Genomic DNA, 23,145 nt, shown 5'->3' on the forward strand with positions numbered 1-23,145 from the left:
ACCTAAATCAGAAGGTGACATGGCTGTACCTAATTTTCAGTTTTATTACTGTGCTTGAAACATACAAGCTATAAAAACCTGGACATTGACACAAATAGATGAACATACACACTAGCTTGGTCTGCAATAGAAATTAAATCCTGCATTACCTCTTTGTATTCCTTGCTTTGTATACCAGTAAATACAAGTTATCATCAATATACTAACAACCCAATTGTCTTTCATTCACTCAGAATATGGAAACAAATGTAGGAAGCACTTCAAGTTAGAGAATATTTTATCTGTGTCACTTCTACATGATAACCACCTTTTTCCACCCTCTCAAACTTACACAGTTTTTAATGTTTGGACAAATGTTTGGGATTAAATCATTTAGAGATTTGTATATAAATAATGTCTTTGAATCCTATTAACAATTACACTCTAAATTTAATTTCCCATCAACACAATTTTTCCACTATCTCCAAATTAAAAACTTTGCTAAACGAAATCTGCCCAAATTTCCTCACCTCCCACCTATTTCTGTTCCAGAATAGATATTGATCAGTCTTGAAGACTCAGAAAGCATTTCCATAATATATAAAACCATTTTAAAGTCCATTCCTTTTAAAGATCCCAAAATACTGTGGAAAATTAATCTCTTACTCAACATTTCAGAAAAGGATTGGAAGGCAGCCATGCACAGAATTCACTCAAAGCACTCAATTATTCATCATAAAATTTTTTTATCAAGCACATCTATCGCGTTTAACCCTTTAACCGCCAACTCCCTAAATATTCCCCACGCCAGGCGAAATCTGAACAATTTTCGTTTTTTTACTTTTTTACATTTTTTTTTACATTTTTTACGTTTATTCAAGCAGTATTGACCACTAAATGTTGTGCAAGTTCTAGAAATGGGCAAACGCATAAAGTAATTCAAAAGTCAAAAGTAGTTCAGTCAATCATAGTTTCATTCCCAGTATTTGAGTTTGCTGTGCCACAGGCCAAAGCAGGGAACTGCACAAAGTCCTGGATTGCTGGGACACTTTGAGCAGAAGGTCTTGACGTCTCTACGCTGACCCTTCTTTGAACAGACACGACAGCGTTTTTCTGAAAGTCCAAAGTCCTTGCATTCATCTGGCAACACTGCTGAAATACTACTCATAGGATCCTCTTTGCCAGTGTATACACGAAATCTATAAATGTAACCTGAATTCTCAGCTAAGCAAAACATCTTGATACCAAACCGTGCCCTTTTCAATGGTAGATACTGTCGAAACTGTAAGCGGCCCTTCCACAATAATAAACTTTCATCAACTGCAACTGACGGTCCTGGCATGTAGGGCAACTGAAATGTTTCAAATAAATGGTCAATCAAAGGACGTAGCTTGAACAAGCGGTCGCGGTTTGGATCTTTCTTATCTGGCTCATTTCTGTTGTCATTCAAATGAAAGAATTTCAGCAGCAAAGAGAATCGATTACGTGTCATGACAGCTGCAAAAATAGGTGTTGCATACATAGGATCTGTAGACCAGTACATCTCAATATCTGGTTTTCTGATTATTCCCATCAACATCAAAATCCCAAAGAATTTTTTCATTTCGTTTTCATCAGTGTCAAACCAAGCACGAACACGGGAATGTGGAGGTAAATTGGGATTTTTCTCAATAAACTGTGCTGCATACAGATTTGTCTGATGAACAAAATGTCTGATTAAATCAGGTGACACAAAGAGCTCATAAAACTGCTCAGCAGTGTAATTGTTTACATCAACAATAAAGCCACACGTTGCCTCAAACGGATGCAGAAAAGGTAGTTCACCTCGGGCAGCAGTCCAGTTGAGATGCTGGGGATACACCCACTCATCGCCGTCATCCGATGCGTCTTCATTCACAGTATCATGCAGCGCACGTTGCTGCTCATCATTGTCGCTAAAATCTTCTTCAGAACTGCTACAATCATGATCAGAACTGTCCAAAATCGCCTGCAAAGCCTCACTTGAAGTCAGTTTACGTTTCGCCATATTCACAGCTTTCACTTTCGAATCACATCACGTGATCGGCCAATACAAGCGCAGAGTTGTCGAAATACAACGTAGTAATAATTCCCACGCCAAACTGTCAGTTGTATTACGTGCCAGGCATTCACATAACCACAGGCAAATGTGCCGGATAATTCCGGCAGTATGGCGTTAGCAATAAAACAATGGTGCCGGATATATCCGGCAGAGGGCGGTTAAGGGGTTAAAATTGTCCAAAATGGTTCCAGGGCAAGATCCAACTTGCGAATATTGCAATCAAGCTCCTGCGTCACTAGGCCACATGTTTAGAGTGTGTACCAAATTAACATCATTCTGGACAAAAAAAATTTAAATGCTTATCGGACAACCTTGGTGTCTCACAATCATTCCTAATCCATTAATAGCTTTGTTTGGTGTACTTCCAGATGGACTTAAAGTGGAGAAGGACAAACAAACTGCAATTGCCTTTAATTCACTATTAGCATGTAGACTTGTCTTGCTCAACTGAAAGAATCCTAACCCACCTCTGCCAAGTCAGTGGGTAACTGATGTTATATACTATTTGAAATTGGGAAAAAAAAAATCTAATTCTCTTTTAGAGGATCTGTTCAAAACTTATTAATTAAACCCTGCCAGGTTTTTAAAAATATTTTAGAATAAGCACTTGTATTGGGGAGAAAGGCTCGTTTCCCTCTATACTACTCTCAAAAGTTTTACTCTGACTGTTAGCCTTTCTCATGGGTGGGGGTTGAATTGAATCTAGTTTGACTTGATTGTATGGAATGTTACATGCTTTAAATAAATTCAATAAAAGTTTAAAAAAAAAACAAAAAAACGAGTAAATGTAAATAACTGAGGGATACATAAAGAAAAAGATTAAAAATGAATTCCATCCTAAAAATAATAAGAAACACAGTTTAGCTGTTGAACCTTCATCATTTTCATCAGCTCCTATTTTTTTCCTTTATTACATTCTTTTCCATGTGACCAACGGTGTTGAATGTATGGATAAATGGGCATTGGAGTTCAAGCAATGATTTGAAACAACAGGTCATACTGTATGCATTACTGTGTTTCAGTTTAAGTAAGTGCCTAACAGTGATTTCAGGGTTTTCATTTTTGAACAAACAAACTGCAATCAGTATATTCTTTGTGAATAATTAATAGAAAACTTTCTAAGGATTTCAACCGTGACAATACAAACTAGCAAATGAACAGCTGGGTTTTTATTCTCTAGTTTTTAATTTTAAGAGAAATGCTCACAGTATTAATTAGTAACACAAGGTGCTTGATAACTTGTTTCATTGTGTTTATCAATAAGGGTTACAGTGCAGGTTGATCATTTCTTTATAAATGTGTTACTATATTAAGATTTACACTTAATATTATATTTTTTGTATACCTGAATATAGCAGTATAAGAACTGATTAAACCTGTTTTCAGGTATGCCATTTTGACTCGTGAGACATGGCCATGCTGGCGAGGAGAGGAACGTGAAGGGGTCCTTCATCTGTTACGGTCTGTAAATATGGAGAGTGACCAGTACCAGCTGGGCAAGTCAAAGATTTTTATAAAAGCGCCTGAATCGGTAAGTGAAATAATGGTTATTTCATTAAGGAATGGGCATTTAAGTCTACTGAAATAGTTTTGTCAGATTTTTATTTCAGTATAATTTTGATTTGTTAAGATAAATTCCTTACCAAAATGGATGTGTAAAATTATTTTCAGTTATCAGACTGATGTAGTTAAAAGTGTATGAAATTTGTTTGTCAGTGTTGAATTAAACACTCTATTAGAAATGATGGGATAGAATTATTTTACACATTTGTTAGTTTAAATTGAGCCTTCTCAGCATCCTTTTTGAATAAATCTTTTAATTTACTGAGCAAAATGCATACAAATATAGAGAGGCAATATTTGCTACAATGTTTGCATTTTGCATTCACTAATTTTCATGGTGGAGCAGTATGGTTGCACAGTAAGTAGCTCTGCTACCTCGGAGCTCCAGAGTTTGAAACACCGAGGCACTATTACTTGAGAGATTATACATTCTTCCTGTGTACTCTGGTTTTCCTCCCACATCGTAAAGATGTGGATGTTTGTTTAATTGACAACATTAAACTGGCCTAGTATGGCTAAGTTTGGGTGCATATGTTGCCTCACAGTATCTTGATTTGAATTTAGAAGGTCTGAAAACCGATAGTTTTCATAATCTGAAAAATGTTTACATGGTGTTGGACTATTTTTTATTAGGGCAAGCATCTTGAACTTACTTAGGAAGTGTGTATGTTTATAATATCAGGGTAAATATAATAAACAAATCATTAAGGAAAATAGTTTACTTTTTCTGTCTTTTGTAATGCTCAGTCTTCAAAGCAGAATCCCAATAATCTCATGTAGTACCTTACCAGTCTCATTTAAATGTATTTATTTGGCTGACGACTTTATCCAAGGCGACTCACAACATTTATGATACAATTGGTTACATTTCTTTTAGTTTTCCAGTTAGAGCATAGACAGGTCAAGTGACTTGCTCATGGTCACACAGTGTCAGTAGTGCTTTGGGGTTTGAAGTCCAAAACCTTAACCACTACACCATACTGTCTGCCATTCATTACCACTCATGTTAGTGATCCGTCCCTTAACCAGCATTTTTTAAGCTAAAATCTTTTAGTAGAGCCTGCCTAATTCCCATTTAATAGGTTGATCTCCAAAACCTGAATTTATGAAATATTTATTTTGCATATCTAATAAATGTTTTCAATTTGATTTTCCATCAGTTGTTCCTGTTAGAGGAAATGCGAGAAAGGAAATATAATGGCTATGCCCGGGTCATTCAAAAAGCCTGGAGGAAACACACTGCAGTCCGTAAATATATCCGTATGAGGGAAGAAGGTAAGTTGTTAGTGGAAGAACCCTGACAAGTTAGAGAGAGAGAGAAACTGGGTTTTAGTGTAGATGATCAAACCTCTTAGAACCCAAGAATGACCTGCAGGAAACCAGAAACAGGTGTGCTCTGCAGTTAAGTTATTCAGTTAAATTTTCATGCTGTATGCATGTAAAGCATGTAATTATTTAGAGAGAATGTATACTTTCGTATATTTAAGTATAGCCTGCATTAAGAATTTTTTTCTTTTTCTTTTGATTCTCCTGTTTTACAAAAATAAAGCACGCTACACAAATCCTCCTAATTTTTAAATTTTGATTCTGCTGTTTCACTTATAGCCTCAGATATTGTCCTTAACAAGAAGGAGCGTCGTAGAAACAGTATTAATCGCAACTTCATGGGAGACTACATTGGAATGGATAACCATCCTGAGATTCGTCAGTTTGTTGGGAGACGGGAGCGCATTGACTTTGCAGATGTTGTCGTTAAGTATGATCGCCGTTTCAAGGTGAGAGTTCTAACACTGATAAAGATATGTCAGTATTGTTTGCTAAAACGAAGTGCAAAATTGTAGGACCTAGTGTTTATGCTTTTTTAACCTTTTGCATTTTAATCAGAAATGTGTTAGCTGTTGCACAGATATCTATAAGTATTGTAAAGTATTTGGAAGCAGAATATAATTCTGTGACACTAAAGTACCTTTTTGATAATATTTAAATAACAATGGTACTGTTTTGGTTAGCACTGTGTCTTTACAACTTCTATGCATTGAACTGGAATGTTGGCCCAGTCGCTGAATTTGCAAGTTCTTCCTGTGTCAGCATGAGTATTGTTCTGTGTTTTCATTTTGGTTCTCTAACCCAAAGATGTGCTTGTCATGTTTATTAGTGAACTAGCTTGGTGTGCCTTTCCCATTTCAGAATACTGTCATACTACCCACCAGGCCAATTTAAAGTGTTCAGTAAATGTACCATGCATGTCTTTGGGAAGAAAAAAAATAAAATGAGAGTGACAATAGACAACCTCTCGGTGACATTTGCAAATTCTTTACAATAGAGCCCAGGATTCAAACCCAGGACATTGTTATTTGTTTAATAAGTTAACTGCTGTATCTTTCAAGCATTTCCAGTGGCAAGACTAATCCTTTTCCAGAAATCTTTGCACTGCACATCTCTCTTTGGCTGTCTTTCTACATAGGCTTGATTTGGAGCCCAAGTGTTATTTGCACATAAGATGGTTTTTGTGCACCGTGATTAGTAATTTAAGATATTTTTTTCTGTTTCGGTTTCTTTGTGGTTTTGGGGCCAGTAGTCTTTCTAACTTGAATGCATTTAGATTAGTGTTTGCTTTATTTTATTTTTATTGTTTTAACCTTTGTTCTTTGTCCTCTGATTTTCAGAACACAGGCTTTTTAGCATTCTTTATTGTTCACAATGAGAATTGTAGACTTGCCTACAGAGTTTTTTCAGTCATAAAGATTGTAGACTTTGTCTTCTACTTCAGCAAGCCAGACTGCTGTATGTCATCAGCAAAATATAAAATATTAAGGTGTTTTATTTTCCATATTTAAACATATATTTTGTCAATGTCTGACAAAACTAAATTAGCATTTAAATATATCAAGAAAGCATATATAGTATTATATAAACCATTGGGTCATAATGTGCACTTTCTCTTCTCTATTGATTAACCACTCAGTGTTTGTAATATAAATTTTCATGTAGTCATCGATTTATGACCACATTTGGCTCTGATGGACCGGTATATGTATTTAAACCTGACAGTATGTATAGTACTGTATCGAAATCTCTTTTTATGAACTTTTTTTTTTGTTTTCAGGTTGCTTGCATGGGTGCCGATCCTTTAACAGCTTCACAAATTTTTTCTTTGTGTTATATTACATCATTAGTATGAGCCTCTCCTAGTGTTCATTGTGTTAACATTTCAGCCTGTTAATATTAAATATTAACAGATAAAGGAGTTCAGTGTGGTTCATGGTGGTTCGTATGAACCGGCACACTGTGAGACACAACAAAGTAGCTTCAGAGGTTAACTAGATTCAAAGCCAGAGCGTAGCAGTGCAGCATGCACAGCGAACACCGGTTACAATGGGGTAACTTAAAGTCACATGGGATCGCTTTTGCTTTCTTTCCTTCCTCATACTGCTTGATCACCTTCATTTTTGTGGTACAATCAATTGCCTTTCTTCCTGTAATTTTAAGACAAATGTTACTGAACCAAGTTGAAACCACTGTAAGGAATAAACTGAAATCGAGATAAATGAGTCACAGTATTCAGAGCTGGTATGGTGAAAACTGTCATTTGCCTGTGAGAAACAGTAGCGGTCATAAGACGAATGATCGTAAGAGGCATAGGTTGTAAGTTTACGACTAACTGTACATACAGAATAGTTTAATTAGTGTTTGTATATCAGTAGCCATTTATCATTTAGCTAAAATGAGTGCATGTTACATACAGTAGGTGGTTATGAAAACTTGCTTCTCTGACATTACTATTTTAGAAACAAGGGTTTTTATTATTAGGTGCAGTAGATTGACAGATGCAGTATTTGCATATAAGAATTGGAACATTCCTCCCACCTAAACATTACCTTCAGACAAATATTGTATGTAAAGTACAAACTACCTTAGAAATGAACTTACACTTCTGGGACCTGAAGTAAGTCAGTGTTATCTCCTGTTAGGATCAAGTTTGTCTGGTTATCTGTTTATCTGAAGTTTGTCTGAAACTGGTTACACACACAGAGGCTGGGACTTATCTTAACATCATGGCACAAAGCAGGATAAAGCCCTGTTGGAGAGCAGCATCCTACAGTCCATCTTTTTAGACCTACAGTACAGACAAAAATCATACTTTTGTTTTGTATGGCACACTTTGGGCTTCTTCATAGAAAAGTGAAGGATCTGTAAAATTTACAAATATAGTGAAGTTGAAAGTAAAACATACAAGAAAAGGCCTTAAAGCACTAAAGCACCACCTATAGACATACTCCTATAGATTTTTTAAAAATATTTTGGTTCTTGTTGTACCACAATATTAAAAATTAGATGACACAGTAAATAACTGTCTTCTAAACGACATTATAATATCCTAAGATTTTAGTACTATGCTGTCCATTAGTGGAGTCAGAAACTAGGCTAATGTTCACAGTGAAAGCTTTACTTGGAGTAGTGCCTTCTGTGATCATGGGAAATGTGAACTCACTACCAAATAAGATCGACAAACTGGCTGCGCTGGTGAAAAATGTCAGAACCTACAGAGAATGCAGTTTGTTGTGCTTTTGCGAAACGCGGCTAACTACCACCATCCCAGATGCTAACGTGGAGCTACCTGGGTTTAGCACAGTTAGAGCGGACAGAGACGCAAGTACCTGTGGGAAGCACAAAGGAGGAGGTCTAGCTCTCTATGTCAATACAAAATGGTGTAACTCTGGACATGTTGTTGTTTTTTTATTTATTTTCTTGTGAATTTCCCCTTGGGATTAATAAAGTATCTACCTACCTACCAACCAACCAACCAAACGTGCCAGTGTCAGTGCTGGTGTAAAGAGACCGTCAAACCCATTTACACATTATCATAACCACAACTAGAATAGCATTTAATATATTTTAATGTTTGTTTTTTTTTTCCCCAAACAGACAGTTAAACGAGACCTCTTGCTGACACCTTTGTTTCTTTACTTGATTGGACGCGAGAAGGTGAAGCAGGGTCCAGAAAAGGGGATGATCAAGGAAGTACTGAAAAGGAAAATTGAGATTGATAAAATTCAGTCTGTCTCTCTCAGGTAAGGATAAAACTTAAGCAATGGTTGTGAACCTAAGCTTGTTCAGGCATGGACAGTCTGACTTTATAACCATAAGATCAAATGACAACTTCTGAAAAGAGATGTACTTTAAAGCACAAGTTGGCAGTTTGTTCTGAACTTGTACTCGTTCTTCCTGCCCAGTCTCTAATGTGCTTTTCATTAGCTTGTATTGAATTCTCATGTAATAAGGATACAGGTTAATCAGTGAATTCAGTTTTTGTTCTCTTTTTGACTTAACACATCAAAGTAGTCTTATCTTAACTGTTATTGTCATAAGTTGATGTAATTAACATGAAAAAAATGTATTTGCCTTACATTTGTATGAACATTTTATGTATGTTCTACTGAACTGTAAATCTTGCACATTTTTGTTCTACCTGAGTGGAGAAGTAAAAAAAAAAAAAATCCTGTTAGCTGTATTGGATTGAGTGATATAATTGTTAATATGTGAATTAAATTTACAGCACACTACAAGATGATATTTTCATCATCCATGAACAACAATATGACAGTGTTTTAGAGTCTACTTTCAAGACAGAGTTTTTCAGCCTTCTGTATAAGCGGTATGAAGAGAAATGTAAGCGGAGATTATCATTTAAGTTCAACAACCTGTAAGTATAATTTTCCAGACTTTTCACAAATTTGCAGCTTAACATCACCACAATGCTGTATATATTTATTTGACACTGATAATCAGTTAGCTTACATTTGCCTAAACTGTAAACCGTAGATGAACCATTGTACTATAGTCCTGTAACGTGCCTAGCCATGATGAAAAATGTTATATATAATAAGCCTTTTTTTTAAACTAATACATCACTTCTTTCCACCCTGTCTTACCTTTCTTGTATTCTTAAAACCCTGCTAGACTGGAGTTTAAAGTCAAGAAGGAAGGATGGGGCCCTTGGGCTGCTGCTGGCTCGAGACAGATACAGTTTCAAATGGGGGCTGGTGAGCAAGCAGTCCTTAAACCAACTGGGAAAGTGCTGAATGTCACCATTGGACAGGGCCTTCCAAAGAACTCAAGTGAGTCAGATTTTCTATTGTAATTCTCTAACAGACTTGACTGAAATTGTTGTTGTATTACTTGTAAATGAAAAATGTATTGCAGCTATACTACCCACAAAGTTTGTGCTAAAAAGGGCTTAGATCCTTAAAACAATATTTTTCCTCAAATATCTTCTCTTGCAAAAAGCTTGGAGGGTATGACTCCATTTCCCTACAAACTGCTTCCAGAAGAAATTTGACATTTAGTGTATGGCTGTGATCTAATATTTAGCTAGCATATCGTATTTGTTTTTTTATAATACCATAAGTGGTTAAACAGTATATTAAATGTTATGTGAGAGTTTTTGACAGATTGGGGTGATAGTGGGGTGGGATTTCTGAAAACACTAGTGAATAGTGTCAGTAATTTAGTGTAGTGAAAAAATAACATTTCATCATACAGAACTTGGGAAAACAGATTCACAAACTTATCAGTCAAAGACTTTCAAGCTGATGAATTTGTAGCTGGACTGGGGATTATCAGCTTTCCTGATCTCATATACACACGTCATGCTGTCTGACCTCATACATTAATTGTGACATAGTTGTTTTTGTTGAAGATATTTAGGTTGAATTCATCAGTAAATCCTTTTTATACACCAACACCTATGGATATACAGTGGAACTGGAAAATACATGTTGGAGAAAAGGATATGTCAAACCATAAATTGTATGTGAACACGAACAGCTTAACAATAAGCTGTTAATATTATAGAGTTCTTGTTTTTATTATACATTAATGTTTTTTCAGAGATAAGCAGGCAAATTAAATCAATTTCTGTGACATTATAGCCTTGTCTTGCTAATTTAAATTACAGGATTTGTTTTCTTCCAGCTAGTGGATATTGAAATTGTTTCAGAATTTTTAACTTGAAGAAATATTGTATAATTAAGATTTAGCTGTATCTTATTATTTTGACAACCTGAAATATAAGTTGCATAAACTTCCAAGTCTTAATTAACTTCCATTGCTGCAAGATGTTAACCCATAATTTCATCCCTGAAAAAAACCTTTTGTATAACTCTAATAATGACATTATTTTTCAGTTTGGGTAATCTAAACTTTTTATCTCGGGTAGATTACCATTTATCTTTCTAACATTTCAGGTTATTCAGTGGACATGAACTGCTTAAATTTTAATAATAAAATTGAAAAATAGGGGTGTTCTAAAACATTTGTCAGGTACTATAGATTCAATAATGTATTTTATATTTTTTATATTTGTTTTTATGGCTTAATGTAGGACATTGTGGTTACAACTTTTTTTTTTTTTTTTGGTTTAAAATTTTTAAAGGTAGAATTTTAATAGAATTTGTAGCTGATACTGTATATATAATTCTTTGTTACAATGATCAGCATTACTTTAATAAGATGAAAATTAATGGCAAATAAACATTACAATGGTCATTTATATGTAATATTCAAAAGGAATTGATCGTCAACGTTTCATCAACAGCAAAGCATAATATGATAAATGAGACAGGTAAGTGCAAAGCTGCAACAGGAACAAAAAACACACCTCTAATGCTAGAAATTAAACCGTTGTTACCACTTCTGTTTTAAACATGCACTTTCAAGTAGGCCATCTTTATTGGAAACTGGCATTCAGAAGTATATGTCTAACTGCTGTGAGGTAAAAAAAATAAACTGACTTATACTGCACCTACTTCAGGCACAGTCAGTGGCTGGCTTCAACAGCAACTTGCACTCACTCACATAGGGCCAATTCTGAATTCCCATTAACCAAGCACACATCTTTATGGAGATGTGAGTTAAGTCAAAGTTTGTGTAGACTTCACAAAGACAGTGACCAGACATGACATTTTGAACTTGGGATGGTAAATTGGGGAGGCAGCAGAACTAACTTCTGCACCACAATGCCATCCTACATGTTAAGTAGTTCACCTAAACATCACAACACATCTAATGAATGTGTCTCAATCACTACCAACAAATAAGATTAGGACAAATGTGAATTCACTGCTTGTTCCTATGTCTTTACCTCGCATTCAATGGTAAGATTACTCTGTCATGTAGAGGAACATTGTTTTGATTGTTTATATAGGTAGGATTATGAATAGGGCAAGACTTTTCCTTTTCCCCAGTCCAAAAGAGAGAATCAAAAAGTAGTGGCGAAAGAAAAAAAAATAGAAGGATCAAAAAGAAACATGCTAATTATATAGAACTTTACACATTGCTCATGGCCACATAACAAACAGCAGTCACAGAACATTCTGCTGGCTAGTCAGCCATTGATATCATTAAGTCAGGACAGCTCCACAACTAGCATTAATTCCCTTTTATAAATTTGAACTGTATTTAATGACTTCAGGACTGAAACGAATAGCTATTATTTATTTTGTAATGGTTTAAAAATGATCTCCAAAACCTACATATATTTGTACCCAGAGAGGCTGATTGCACCCTTTTATCTTGTGGGATACTATGTCATCGTTTGTAGTCTTGGTGCTTATGGACATCCTTGGTAGCAATACCATTTAAACTTTGTTACCTTCCAATAACAACCAAATCCCAACTGAGAATTAATAGTTTAACAGTAATTTTAATGAATTGATATTGGTAGGTTCCATTAATGTTAATCAGTGTGGAACTGCTTTGTTTCACTGTGTGTTTAGACTAATCTGCGTATTTATGTGTATGCATTATGTAATTAAGACTAATTGCATTTTACCTGTGAACTTGTTACAGTGTTCTGAGCCTATACTTAATGAAGAGTCCTTTACAACAATAAACTAATCTAAATAGCATTATGAACATTAAATATCACAGAAATTATATCGGTATAGTATCAGGCTTACCATATTTCTGAACATAACATTTCTGAAATGAAATGAAAACCCTATGAAAGCTCAAATGCCCCTAAAACCCATCATGTTATGGCAATAACCGTACTCCTTCACGTCACTTCATGCATTTATGTATAATTCCATTTCTACTTCACATATTGTACAGGAGAAAGAAGAAAACTGAAGATCATCATTTTATTTTATTTTTTTTGTCAAATACTTAACCAATATTTTGCCAGTACATGTAATGCCGTGAGGTGTTCACCTTTAGATAAATATAAATAAAAATGAAAGATATCAGGAATTGGAATAGCTGCGGTGATCCTAGACTTGCATTTATAGAGCAGCAATAGTTAAACAAATGATACAATAACTAGTTTTAGTAACTTGCTATAGTCTATGATGCATATGTGTTATTTGTACTTATAAACAAAAGGGGAGAGTCCACATACAAACAAGTTTCACGCTTCTTGTTCTGAGTTTTGTGAGCTACTTAAAATGTATTAAAATTTATTGAGCAAAAAATTGTCCAGTGAACTTTTAGTGAAAGCATTTAAACGGACACAGAATCTAATATACACAACCAACATTTCCAAGACCACAAGTAATTAGTTTTTAGCTTTTAATTGATCCATTTTCAACTTTACTTTAGAGCCAGTGTGTCACACTTCAGCCCATGTGCCCTTTTTAATGTGGTCTGCATCATCCGTATTCAAAATACAATTGGCCCGTGATGACAGGCTATTTTTCACAAAAGACTCTTTTAATGTTTGTTTCATATATTGATCCGTATATAATTTATCAGGATTTTATTTATACCTGCCATCTTAAATTTCGGATTGCTTTTATTTGCACAGCATAGCGCGTCACAGTTACTAAACTGTAGTTAAAGGTCTCATTAAAGCTATACATGTGCTACTTTTGCACTTTCTGATTTTAAAAGCAGATTTTTGGATTACAGACATGTATGTCCTTGTTTTGTTGATGTCAGACATGTTCCTGAAGCTAAAGTTATTTCTGACTGCGAAGGTCTTGGTCTGCTGCTGGCAAGTCAGGAATAGAAAGTTATTGTTCTGCCAGTGAACTTGGCAGTTTGCTCTGATGTACATCGTTCAGAAAAGTTTTTAACTCATGTAATTTCATAGAAAATGGAACATGAAACATCAATATGCATCAGAAAATGAAAAATGAAATGAGAAGAGAGAAAGACAACAGTGCTAGATAAAACAGGCGTTTTCGTTACCATTTTCCAACATTGAGGATCTGGGGCCTCATGTATAACACTGTGCATAGAATTCACATTAAAACATGACGTACGGACAAAAGTGGAAATGTGCAAAAAAATCCAGGTATGTAAATCTGTGCGTATGCCAACTTCCATGTTTTTCTGCTTCATAAATCCCGGTCAATGTGAAAAGTAACGCTCGTGCACGCACATGTTGCTCCACCCCGACTCCTCCCAGAATTACGCCTCTTCAAATATGCAAATCAATATAAATAGCCCCTTTTGTTTTGCATTCTGTGAAAAGACAATGGCAAAAGCACGGAGGAAAAAAGAAGAATTTCAGCGAATACCAAGTAGAGGCAAGGAAAAAGTACCATTTGTTGGTTTAAGCAGTGACATAAACAACAAAAGGAAGTTATCGAGTGACAGAGTGGCGGAGAAACTCGAAAGTTGAAGTTCAGAAAGTCGCACAGTGCCTGAAATAAATAAGAAGTGGTCAGATATCAAATTCGCCGTGAAAAGGCGAGTCATAACCCACCGTCTGAGTGTCATATGGAAGTGTATTAGGGTACAGAGAAAAGAAAAAAAACTGGGACACAGTGTGGAAAAAAAAAAAAGTCAATTTCCACTTTTAATCATGTAGTTTATTTTATCATTACAGTAGAACGTCATAAACTTCATCCTAAAATCGTTTAATAGTTTCTCAAATCCCATCGTAACTAAAGTAGCACATTAAATGCTTCGTATTCTATGTACTCTTACGTGTGTGAATCAGTAGGTGCTTCTTAAATGGGCTTTCTCTTCTGCCAACAGGACACAGAATGCATTACATTCATGATGTTACAGTTCTCTGAACAATTTAAATACTAAGATGTATACTTGATATAATTTTCATGATGATAGATATTAAAGCATATATAAAATGTGGAGGCATGTTGCTGTAGTGGTAGCAACGAGCTGGCACCCCTTCCAGAGATTGTTCCTGCTTCCCGCAAGATGATTGCTGTCCTGTGCACGACCCTCAATAAAATAATTTATTGTACCAGTACTGTCTCTTTCAAACATACTATCCCCCAATTCCTGTCCTTCCTTTTCTTTCTCCAAATAACCAGTCAGCAAACAGTCAGCTCTTTAATTAATTTCAAGCCATCTGTAAGGTTAGATCGCCGATTCTTCAAAACTTTTAAGGAACACTGAAATATCGTTGTAGTACATGTTTAATTATTCCATCCATCAATCCATCCAGGATCTCGCCAGCCCCAGCAAGTATACAGCGCGAGGCAGGAACAATCCCTGAATGGGGTGCCAGCTCATCACTGAAGCTGCACCACCAAGTCCTTGCATATTTAATCATTAACAATATACATTATTTAAATTAAGTTAAAAATGTATCTGTATAATGTAATATCCATCCATCCATTATCCAACCCGCTATATCCTAACTCTAGGGTCACGGGGTTCTGCTGGAGCCAATCCCAGCCAACACAGAGCACAAGGCAGGAAACAAACCTCAGGCAGGGCGCCAGCCCACCACAGGGCATAATGTAATATATATACTTTAATACATTTCATCTTTAAAATGATATCAAGAGCTCCACAAAGATAGCGCCTGGAAATCTAAATTGACTTAGAAGCCAGTCATTATCATCATTTATAAATACGCGCTCTCAATTGAATTGAATTTCTTTATTATTATTGTATAGTACAATGAGATACAATATGCAAATCCTCCATAAACTTATTTTCCTATAAAATAGTAAAATAACAACAACTATAATAATAGGATTAAAAAAAAAATATACAGTATGAAAGCATAAGTGGCTCAGGTTGTGCAATATTACAACTGTAATGCAAGTTTACAGTGAAGTAATTGTACTTATAAGTACAAATAGTTCTACAAGGAGCACTTGATGGACTGATTGAGTGTGTTTAGAGTCCTTGGGATGAAACGGTTTCTGAACCACGGGGTCCATACAGGAAAAGCTCTGAAGCGTTTGCCGAATGGCTGAGGCAGCGTGTGCTATAGAAGCTCTATCACAATATTTCTCCCCACTGTTGACACAATCTGTGGTAGAGCTTTCTGATCAGCTGCTGTGATTCCACACACAGATACAGTGGGTTAAAATACTGTGAGTGGGGCACTGATAGTAACAACGCTAAAGTGGCTATGGTATATGGAATAGTCTGGCCATTCGGTGCACAATTATGTGGTTACAGGTTGATTACAATCAGATGCCTTGAGCTAAAAAACAATATGCGGTTAATTTCAGTGTATGTGATAAAGCCACGGCAAGAATGTGAATCTAACAAATAAAGGGAAACCACACAGGAACAGTAGCACTGCTTATGCTATGGTTTGACCGGACGTGAAAATGTGCTTGGCTTTACGCCAAGTTTAGTTTTTATATATTGTGATGTGAGCGTGGAAACAGGTGTACGCTCTGTTTATACATTAGTCCCTTGGTGAGCAGTGTGTCAAAAGCACATACACAAACAAAACTGCAGGGACGTGCACAAAACAGAGGCTGCAGTGGATGAAGCCACAGCTACTTTCCACTTATTGGCACAATTTCCTTTTTCTTATGTTAGAACGTAACCATAAGGGTATCCCTCCTTTAAGAACTGATGAAAAGCAGTGAAGAGCAACTTTGTTAAAGCTAGATAGGCTCTTTTAACTATCCAGTATGAAAATAAAATATGGTTTATGATAATTGCTATTGGTATTGATCACCACCCCCAAAACTATTAAAAAAATTAAAAAAATACTTGTGTGCTGGTTGGATGGTAGTTCTGTTTGTACATGCTGCACATGTTCACAATGTTTATAACGCTGGCTTTTTTAGCTTGTTATGGTTATCGGCTACTACCCATTAGATTTTTTCAAAAAACTTTTTTCAACAGTACGTAGCACTTTCTGCCCATCAGCTGTACTGCAATTTACTATAGAGTTTTTCACGAGTATGAGTATAATGGGGTGCCCACAGGTGCAGGTGAAAGTATTGCCTTATACCCGAAAATAAAGTTAGGGAAACTAACCAATCCATCAAGGTGGAAAGTATAATTTTTATGCATTTAAAAGAAATGCCCCAAAGAATCATAGTTATCCACAGTCCCGTTTAAAATGCTTGCAATAAAGTTCTTGTGAAATTATCGCAGGTGCTCTTCTCAGGTCAGCATGACTCCACCAACAGCTTAACACCACTTTTCCATTGACAGATTGAAAGTTGTTAACAGTATTTGTGGAAGTCGCACAAATCAGTGCATCATAGTAACTTTTAATCACCTGCAAAAACACCAGTCAGAATTGTTTGGTTTTTTTTGGTTACGCACCAGGGACCAAACTGTTGGCAAAAATAAGACCTGGACAGTCAAGAGTAAAAAAGTTGAGCCAAAAACACTAGGAAAAAATGGTGTGTGTTCATCATAAATAAAGTATAACATCAGTTAAATGATATATTGTTGATTATGACTGAAAATCTTTTTTTTTTTTTAAATCTTCACTGTATCATCATCTTTACAGCAAGCACGCACATTCACCAGGACATGATAAAGGGTCCAAAAGGCTCCGGTGTTCTCCGAAAGGATAGGCAAAAATCATGAATTTTGGATTCTGAATTCTGAATGCCTGGTCCAGAATAGGCACTTGATGGGGGGGGGGGAGAAATCTTTGACTTTGGTGGGCTATGTTGTGAACTTTTGCTATTAAGATCCATGTAATTAGAATGGAATACTTTTATTTGCTCTTTCATCTTGTCTTTTCAGATAATCTGACAATCGGCCAATAGGAACATATGTTTTTTGCCAAGTTTAGGAATATTATACCCACATTTTCAGTGAAATTAAAAACACAAACAAAAGTGTACACTAATTTGTATCCAGGATTACCAAATCATGTTCCTGTAAAGTTCCTCTTCTCCCCTTTTTGAGCCACTTTACTCCAAATGAGACCGCCTGTAACCGTTATCGACTGCATCTTGCACATGATTGTGCAGCACAGTTAGACTAAAAGAGTCAAACACTACTTACTGTACCTATCACTGTAACTCACCAGCGTCTACAGAGTTCTGCAATTCTGAGTGCTCTGCTCTGCAAGTATATGCTTTGGTAAAGTAGTTGACCTTTCAAAAGAAATAAAAATGGTTTGTTCTCTGTGTATCATACAGTATAAGATTGATAAGTAAAATTCATATTTGTAATTACACCTCAAGAATTGGGAATGTCTGACTAGCACAATGTCAGAAAAAAACAAAACAGTAAAATACATTAAAGGTATATCTACAGTAAATACTGCAGTACTTTTTAATAGTAAAAAAAATAAATAGTATTTTTTTAGTATTTTAGTAATGGCTAAAATCATATATATATTTTAGTGTTTCAGCTGCCAACAGCAATTAATAATCAATGTGCAAGAATATTTTATTAATATTTGTTGTATTACCATAGGCTCAGAATGATGCTGACTTAAAACTTGGACTTTTGTTTGGTGTACTGTATACATTATTTTACAGCCATTTTGTGTTTTATCATAAAATTCTGATTGGCCTCATTTATCATATTACAAAAGTAAAAAAAAATCCAAAAATAAACACTTTGCAATATTTTAATAAATGGATCCATAAATTGAAAGTATTGTTATAAATGGTTTATATTTTTTATTTGTTTAAAAGCAATTCCTACTGGTAAAATAATGAGGCCCTAATAAAGGCCCATGACCTCTGAATCTGCTGCCGATTCTGCCCACATCGGGTATGCAGTACACCTGCCTGTCACTGTTGGCCCTCAATAAAACTGAGTGTGACGCCCCTGTTTGAGTGACGAGAAGAAAGACTTTTGGATTATTTGCACACTGAAGACTCTTTTCACACCACATGATAATTTGACACTCGCTTTTCGTGCAGGACCCACAAGACAGGATCGGAGGAAGAGTGCTTATTTTGTAAATCACGGTCCTAACCCTGGATATGAGACATCAGGTAATCTCTGTTCATTTTGAAATTTGGTAATATTTGGTAAATATTTGTTGTGATCAAGACAACTTTGGAGTAATAGTAGTGATCGTGTTGTATTTATATGTTCCTCTTACATTTAACACTTTTTAAACATTTCTGATCCACTGGTTCTATAACAGTCAAAGGCAGATAAAAACAGAAAATGCCATTTTATGTCGACCAAATTCTAATCATGCATACTACTTACATGTTGGGTCAGAAATTGTGGTTATTCTTTAGACTAATCCCCTAAAGATTAAAATGATTTAGTGAACAGAATATTTGAGTGTCTTGACTAATGGTATCACATATACAATTTTATTAAGAACAAGCTAATACTGCAATGCTTTCAGATCTTGCATGTAAAGTATCGTGTAATGTTCATTTAATTTATCAACAGGGTCAAAGAAAGATGGACCTGCCCGGCAAAGAAATGGTGGACAAAACCAAGTGCATAAGCCTCAAGCTGCAATGCGACGGTCTCTTCTCTCTCGTCAGTCCAGTACGGATCAACCATCCCTGCCTAAACAGAGGGCAAGCATTCGCCAACATGACCCCAGTATGCGGCTAAACATGGATTTCATGAATGTTCCAGACCAGGGTGCTGCAGGGTAATTAATGTTTGCAATGATTTTAGGATTTGAAGCAGGCACGCTCTCTGACATCTAGCGCATATCTACTTCTATAACAATCATTAGGCATCTATAAGTGTTTATCTTAAATAAGACTAGCAGATGCACATGATAAAACTCAGAACATCATTGATGCATTAAGTTAAAAAAAGTAACTACATTATAGTAATCGAAGAAATAATAACAAGAAAAAATGATTTTTCCTTAATGATCACATTATCACAACAAAAAATAGTTTGTGAATGCTCCGCATAGGAAGGAGCCCATTATAGCATTTGAGCTGGCTATGTTCCCGGTGTTCTCTGCTCATGAAGAGCACTACAGTTACAAAGGAATTTTATTTGACTGTACTGTGCAAAATTTGAAGTTCTATTCAAAAGACACATTTCATTTTTCGTTATTGTGATGTATCAATTGCAAATAACGATAAATCCAATTGCAAAAACGTCATATGAATTTGTTATAAGCATCTCATTTCTTCTTGATTGTCAGATTTGATGCTTGCCAATGGTTTCCTTCTCCTCTTCCCACAGTAGTGTGAAGTAAACTTTAACTCATTGGTTTGCTGTAAAGCTTTGATTGTCTTCTAGGTGGTTGTATGTAATTTTTCTGCAATTGCAGCTTCCCAGTAATTCATTAGGAAATCACAAGAGCATGCGTGGCCTTTGCCATTCCCTAATCAGTTCTCTTGTCTCTTAGCCTGCAGCGCCGCCTTTCCAAAGAAGTGAAGCCATTGCCAGGAGGAGGCAGAGGCAAGCCGACCCCTAAGCCTAAGCCTGTGCCGAGGGCACCTCAGTGTCGGACTCTGTATGCGTATGACGCCCAAGATACGGATGAGCTAAGCTTTAATGCCGACGACGTTATCGAAATCATTCGTGAAGGTAATTAATTGCTTTATTTCCTAACAGTACTTTTTAAATAGAAAGTGTTTAGTTACCGACTGTTGACCATCTCATGTTAAATGAGAAGTCACGTATGGCTCTCCTGCTTCATCATCAAACATTCAGACATCAAAGCTATGTGTCCAACATTGTGGCCTAAGGTGAGCTCCCGTCTCCTTCAATCTGTTCATCTGCATTATGAAGTGCTCAGGCCTCTACATGGCATTGTGGGGTACAGTTCTACAAGATGCTGTAAATAAACTGAAATATTAAAAAAGAAAAATAGTAAATTGCTCATGAACAATGTGAAAATTCTTGAGTTAACATGCAGTGAGGGCCCTTCTACTGGCGTGGTCTCAAATGAACTTCTTATTATATTGACTGATGGTGGTTGATGATTGAGCCCAGTGCTGTCCTTGTAATTAGTGGTCTTTTCTGGGATACTTTAAAACTTTAAAAAGGACCATGGTGCCTCTGGCTAACCCAGTTGCGTTGCCATATGTGTGCTGCTCCAAACCGGATGATGCAATCGGCACTTCTAAAAATGTGTATGTGTGCGACTCGTGTACAAAACTGGGAGCTCCTCTACATTCTCCTGTCAGACTGTTTTGTTCAGGAGGCTGTGTGTATTCTGTGTTTCAGACCCCTCTGGCTGGTGGGTGGGACGTATTCGAGGCAAGGAAGGCTTGTTCCCTGGAAATTATGTGGAGAAGATCTAAACACTTGCTAAAGAATACAGAAGTGGGAGGCCTGCGAAATGGAGAAATTCAGACATGAAAAGCACCAATCAATATCTGGAGGACTACAGGAAAGCTGCTGGGAATCATGGGAGAACTCGGTGGGAAGACAAAGGTGAAAGTGACATGCAGATGTGCCCACACCTGCACCCAGGCTGGTAAATAATGTGGTGATCATGGCATTATCAGGGCACTTTGTGTTGTCAGGCTGAGTTTAATGTTTTCAGGAATTTACACTTCCAAGGTATCTGGATGATTTTTGTTTCCTTTCAGGTAATGGGGTAGAGAATATTGTGTATATTGAGACCAGTATTTATTCAGTTTAAAATTTCTCCCATTTACATTTTGGGGAAATGGTGTGTTTTTAAATATTTTTTTTTTTAAAGGTACTGCCACCAGGTGGCACAAAGCCTTCTTATTTTCATAACTTTTCAGTGCCATCATGCTGTATGTTGAACTTTGAATACTAAACAGCGGTGTTCAGTATACTGTAAATCTATCAGAATGTCTATTTTGCACAGTTTATATTTAGTATTCTACAGGTGATAAAGGAGAAATCGGCCATTCCCATGCTCCACGTCCAAGAAAATATACTGTGGTAGAAAAATACATGAATAGGAACCTCACGGGGCTGTTGCACATTTTTAATGCAAACAAGATATTTTAATTGGGGGGAAAAACTTTTATACATCACTTTTTTAGTGAATAAAAGAATTATTTACAGGAAATATCCAAGTGCTGTTATTTGTTATTTCAGAGGCTGGCGCCGGTGCCACGTGTGCCACTTGTCGACCCCCTACTCTCTCAGCCTGCATCTCTTTGTACTCGTAACAATTCTTTAATTGGGCTGCTTGATCAAAGACGTCTCTCTCACCAATGAGGCCCCGTCCAGACATGCAGACATCGGACACACCGCTTCGTCCATACAATAATATACAATTTATTTTTGTATAGCCCAAAATCACACAAGAAGTGCCGCAATGGGCTTTAACAGTTCAAAGAGAGACCCCTTTCCAGGTAGGCTGGGCGTGCAGTGGGTGTCAAAAGAAGGGGGTCAATACAATACACAGAACAGAACAAATCCTTAATACAGTATAAAAATTTTAGAAGTAGGGAGCAGAATTTAACAGTAGATGATATCACATAAGAAGATTTGGATATTTTTAGAGTCCTGGAGACCTTATCCATCAAGCTGCCTCCCCCATTTGGCCATTCCACAGCTGAAACAGCGCTGGGCCAGCCAATCCGATGAAAGGACCCCTCTTTCCCACAATTCCTGCGATCCTCCATCAGGGATGATTTTGCCTTAGGCAGGCAAAACAAATTGGCAGGTGGGCCATGGCACCAAGTGCCACATTTGAGTACCAAGAAGAGAAACAATTCTAACTATCATGTTACTTATGTTTTAGTGCTAATGACTAACAACAGAGACGCAGTCTGTACAGTTAATCAGCAGCTCTAGTCAGGCTATGCTAAACTGAAGTAGTGCGTCTTCAGCTGGGATTTAAAAGCTAAGACTGAAGGGGCATCTCTTATAGTAGCAGGCAGACCATTCCACAGTTTAGGGGCCCTGTAACTAAAAGCTCGACCTCCCACTGTTATTTTATTAATCCTTGGAATCATAAGCAGACCGGCATCTTGAGATCTTAATGTGCACTCAGGTTTGTAAGTCATAATAAGTTCCGACAAGTAAGCCGGACCTCGGCCATTTAATACTTTATATGTTAAAACACAAACGGATACTTCGGATGGCGCTCTGCAGAGCTGTATTCTTGTGCTCTGATTGGTTTGTGCTTCTTTTGTGGCCCTTCTCTGATTGGGTCCTACTCATTACAACTCCACATCACCTGATTGAAATTCCTTTGCGGAAAAAAAAAAACCAAAGTCCAACATGGCGACCCAGAGGCGTTGCTAACTATGGTGCTTGCAATGTTTCTCATGTGTATGCATCTAAATTGTGTTTTGTACACTTTGTATGCTTCTTGCATACACAAAGGGCAAATAATTTCCCACTTGCTACAGTTTTGCAGTAAATCCCATAGCTGATGACTTTACTGTCCTTTCAAGGGTTTTTCCACAGATGCATGCTTGCCCAGTGTAGGCGAACGTCTG

General features: G+C 36.5%; 1 protein-coding gene across 1 annotated transcript in view; it reads left to right on the forward strand.

Moving 5' to 3' along the window:
- The window catches only part of myo1eb (myosin IEb), a 99,605-nt gene extending 77,844 nt beyond the window's left edge, over positions 1 to 21,761 (forward strand). The window contains exons 18-27 of the mRNA XM_028793949.2: positions 3,446 to 3,590; positions 4,783 to 4,897; positions 5,228 to 5,397; positions 8,549 to 8,694; positions 9,180 to 9,326; positions 9,584 to 9,741; positions 18,694 to 18,768; positions 19,184 to 19,394; positions 20,115 to 20,296; positions 20,939 to 21,761. Coding sequence (XP_028649782.1) covers positions 3,446 to 3,590; positions 4,783 to 4,897; positions 5,228 to 5,397; positions 8,549 to 8,694; positions 9,180 to 9,326; positions 9,584 to 9,741; positions 18,694 to 18,768; positions 19,184 to 19,394; positions 20,115 to 20,296; positions 20,939 to 21,015 — 1,426 coding nt within the window. The 3' untranslated portion in view covers positions 21,016 to 21,761. The remainder of the gene's footprint in view (positions 1 to 3,445; positions 3,591 to 4,782; positions 4,898 to 5,227; positions 5,398 to 8,548; positions 8,695 to 9,179; positions 9,327 to 9,583; positions 9,742 to 18,693; positions 18,769 to 19,183; positions 19,395 to 20,114; positions 20,297 to 20,938) is intronic.
- Positions 21,762 to 23,145: the final 1,384 nt, after the last annotated feature.

The sequence above is a fragment of the Erpetoichthys calabaricus genome, chromosome 2, assembly GCF_900747795.2.
Source record: "Erpetoichthys calabaricus chromosome 2, fErpCal1.3, whole genome shotgun sequence".
In the NCBI taxonomy this organism is placed as follows: domain Eukaryota; kingdom Metazoa; phylum Chordata; class Cladistia; order Polypteriformes; family Polypteridae; genus Erpetoichthys; species Erpetoichthys calabaricus.